The 3853-nt window shown below is 46.0% G+C and overlaps 1 protein-coding gene across 1 annotated transcript; it reads right to left on the minus strand.

The window, feature by feature from the left end:
• Nucleotides 1–488: 488 nt before the first annotated feature.
• Nucleotides 489–3542, minus strand: LOC144708022 (uncharacterized). Its single transcript, XM_078581317.1, has 7 exons — nt 3474–3542; nt 3167–3253; nt 2600–3093; nt 2125–2317; nt 1847–1911; nt 1290–1500; nt 489–917 (listed from the first exon to the last, which is right to left on the minus strand). Exons 1-7 carry the CDS (start codon nt 3525–3527, stop codon nt 576–578), a joined length of 1446 nt encoding a protein of 481 aa, XP_078437443.1. The 5' UTR covers nt 3528–3542; the 3' UTR covers nt 489–575.
• Between the last annotated feature and the right edge of the window lie 311 nt (nt 3543–3853).

Here is a 3853-nt window from a genome sequence, read left to right on the forward strand (position 1 = left end):
GTCCGATCGCTGTCGATTCATTAGTCCGATTTCTGGTTGAGCTTTACTCTGGACAGTGCATCATTCAAGGTGGATATATATTGGTCAATTAATGTAACAATTGCAGCCAGTATTCTCTTTCTACCTTCATAATCTAAGAAGAAAAACATTAATCAAAAGGGAGAAGCGCCTATAGGTATATCTTTTGTCTTGTTTATTCTAATTTTCTTGAAGCTTAATCATCACGATGAGACCTGCTTTCTTCATTGCTTTCTGTTTATCCCAGCATCTCTGTCTTATGATTTCAATTCTGATTGTATATTTTCTACATTGTTGACATAGAATACCTTCTATTTTTTATTACAGTTTCAAAAACTCGATTTATTTTATTTCTCCTATTGAAATTCATCTTACCCTATCTCCCGTGACTCACCACTCGCAGCCTGAAATATATATATAAAAAATTAGGTGCAAAATCCCAGCCCACGACTACAAAAACACCCCCAACATTTTTAAACCTTAATCTGCCAATCTGCATATCATTTATTCCCAAATACCGTCGGCGATGGAATAGTAAGTACTGGTTACGGGGCCTCCTAAAAAGATTGCTTCTCCCAGCTCTCTACAAGACGAGTGGCATAAACCCTTTCGGCCAGCAGCAGGTTCATCTCTTCCGGCTTCATCGGCGGTGGTTGCGAGCACGGCTGCGCTACCGCCGATGACTTCACTTCCGACTCCTGCATAAACTTCCTCCCAAGCTCATCGGACTGAGACATGATCCTTTCTCTGGTAAGTTCTACGGCCGCCGCCGGAACTACGGGCTTGAACTTGAGCAACCGCGCGTACTCTGTCAGTGAATGTAACATGTAATCGTAGACCCGGTCCATGCTCACCTCCTCGAACATGAAGGAGCTTCCCTTCTTCCCTATTTCCTGCACCTGTAGTTTTTCAGGAAATTCAGAATATATTCGCAGCCCACCGACGTTGTTGATGTTTAGGTTCGGTTCGCTGACGGACGACGGACAATGGCTTTTGAGAGACGTTCAGTCATCCATTACTAAGCTTACCATTTCGGCCTGTTCCCGTCTAGGACTGACCGGAACGGATGAAAGTAAAATAGATTAACTAAGAGGTGATTGATGACGGAACGGAGAGGGCACCGGCGAGGACTTTCGTCTCCTTTTCCGTTCCCAGATCAAGACGGATAGGAACGGAGAGGGGACCGGCGAGGACTTTCGTTCCCTTTTCCGTTCCGACATCAACACGGATGGGAGATTAGGTGCAACCCAGATCTTGCGTTTCTGAATTACCTCGGTCTGGTGGCATCGTCCCCATTCGACGGCATACTTGATAGCCGGGCACTTGTCGTCGGCTCTCACTGGCCAAAAATGCCTTAGTGGAGAAAGCCCACGCGAGAAGAAGTCGTAGTAGTGCGGCTCCACTACCAGAACCGGCGAGTTGCAGGCTAGAATGTACTTCCTGCTCACCGACCACGTCCGCCCGTCAATATAAATCTTGTACCTGCAACTCACACGTTCGAGGTTAACATCATCGCTCCAAATATTAGGGTTCGGCACGCATCAAACGTTAACGTCAAGGACGGATTTTAAATGATAGACGGTAAACTGTGTCTCGGACGGTTGATACTGATAAATACTAAAGATTGGTCGGCGGAAAATTTTCTAATTGGCAGACAGACTAGGGTTTGGGTCCTCGTCATCGTTATCCAGACGTGCCAAACCCTAGAGACGTGTGACATTAACGTCGCATCATCGATAAAATGACAACCACTCGTCAAGGTTACGGTGCCTACCTAATGGAATCCCAATACTGAAGAAGATACGATAAAAACGTAAACTGTTCTTACTGGTGTGTGCATTGGGCCACAAGATCGGACCCCTTGAATCGTGCCTTCGACTCAGCTGCCCAGTCCTGAACGCCAAATGAAGCGTTGACCAACGATATAATTTAAAAAATTGGATCGCTACCGATTGGTGACAAAGTCATTATTGTAGCAGTTATTGTGATAGCTTGCACGAAAATATTATACGTAGGATCTCTTCAATAGATACAGTAAGTTCAATGATGGTTCAATACTAAAGAAGAACTAAATAAAGAGGGAAAGATATGAGTCATATGACGTACCTGGACGTAGAGCCGGGCGCTCCAGTCTTCTCTGTCGGTAACGTTGCACTTAAGGAGATCCTGTCTTCGTGGATCGACCGACGGGTTACCCTTCCAGAAGGCGTAGGGCTCCCGGTCCCGCCATCGTTTCCTCTGATTGGCTGCTTTCATTTCCATCGCCAGCCGTCCCCATGGCCTTATGTTCACCTCCGCCCTAAAAACGAACCCACAGTAAGTAATAGCTATTCAAGAGCGTTAACCCAACCAAAATATTCATTTTGCCGCCACCGATGATGGTAGACTATGATAAAATCGCCATCCTTATCGTCATTCAAGCTTACGATGACGATGACGACGAGGATTTTACCCATTATCAACAGACATGCTCTCTAGGATGTAAAATGGGTGATCGTCGCTAGAAATCTCGCGGAGGATGACGATGACGACGCTGGATCTGTATATAAAACTAAAACTACCGGGTGAGTTTTGTTATGACCATCCCCAGAAGGACCAGTCGGGGAAGACGATAACAGCGGTGGAATCGCTGCCGCAGTACTGGAAAAGCGCCGCTGGACGGGGCGCCGACGAGTTACTGGGCCGTACGGTCATCGGCAGGTCTTCGCAGTTGAAGAGAAGCTCGAGATCGGGAATTTGGCCCGGGAAACGGCTAAGGAGCTGAAGAATCCCCCACTGCGTGAAGACGTCGCGGGTCTGGTAACAGCGCGCGAACGTCTCCACGTAAACGAGGCCGGCGATAATTACGACTCTAAAGTGAACGGATGGCCGTCCCTTCTCCACCATCTCTCTCGTTATCCCCGTCTCCTTCCATGGTCGTAGATCCTCGTGAATCCACTTGAAGAAGTCGGGACACTGTTGGGATGGCTTTGTAACAAGCGGGGCGTCTGAGATAAACCCTTTTAGAGATGGAGTTGGCCTGGGAGAAGAACATGCCCAGTCAACCAGTTCGTCTTTTCCTGGCCACCATCTCGCCTGTTCAGGAATAAAAGAGTGAGGACGGAGCGGGAATAAAACTTAATTTGTAGGAAGAGAGGTTGAAGTAGACCTTGTCGACCCAGCGCAGGGCGACGATGGAGGCCAGGAGGAAGAGTACTATGATGAGGATGCGAGTTCTCAAGCCGAAGTTGATCATCTGCTTCATTTCTTTACGGAAATATTAATTTTGCTTTCAATATTAAGATTGTTCTGCAACTCGTTGAAGATGCAGAGCGGGGATAGTAGAGAGGCCGAGAAAAAACGAGAGTGGAAATGAAGTTGAGGAAGAATTAGTAAAAAGCTGAAGGAGATTTCACGACTCACGACTTGAGATACAACTAAGCTTGAACGGAAAAGAGACCCCTCGAGTGGCTTACCCACTCAGATCTGATCAAGCGCGTAAGAAGAGTCAATTTCTGAAGGTTCTCCATGGCGCTGAAGATGCAGAACGAGAAGGCAATGAGGTCAACGAAGACGCAAATAATGTATGAGCTGAAATCTACTCCCACGGGATACCGTTCTTCGCGCTAATTGGCTGATTGATCAGATCACATTAAGTCTATTAATTGGCCTAATAGATGTCTAGTATGCCTGATAAGATCTATTTGAAGGCCACTTATATCTCTCAATCTATCTTCTAAATTCACTATTTATCTTATCCTTCTTTCCTCTCTGAGTATATTTATCTTTGATAACATGCAAATAGGAGCTAAATAAATGCTGATTTCATCATATTTCTGGGTTTTTAATGCTTAAA

This window comes from Wolffia australiana, chromosome 9 (assembly GCF_029677425.1).
Source record: "Wolffia australiana isolate 7733 chromosome 9, ASM2967742v1".
Lineage (NCBI taxonomy): Eukaryota > Viridiplantae > Streptophyta > Magnoliopsida > Alismatales > Araceae > Wolffia > Wolffia australiana.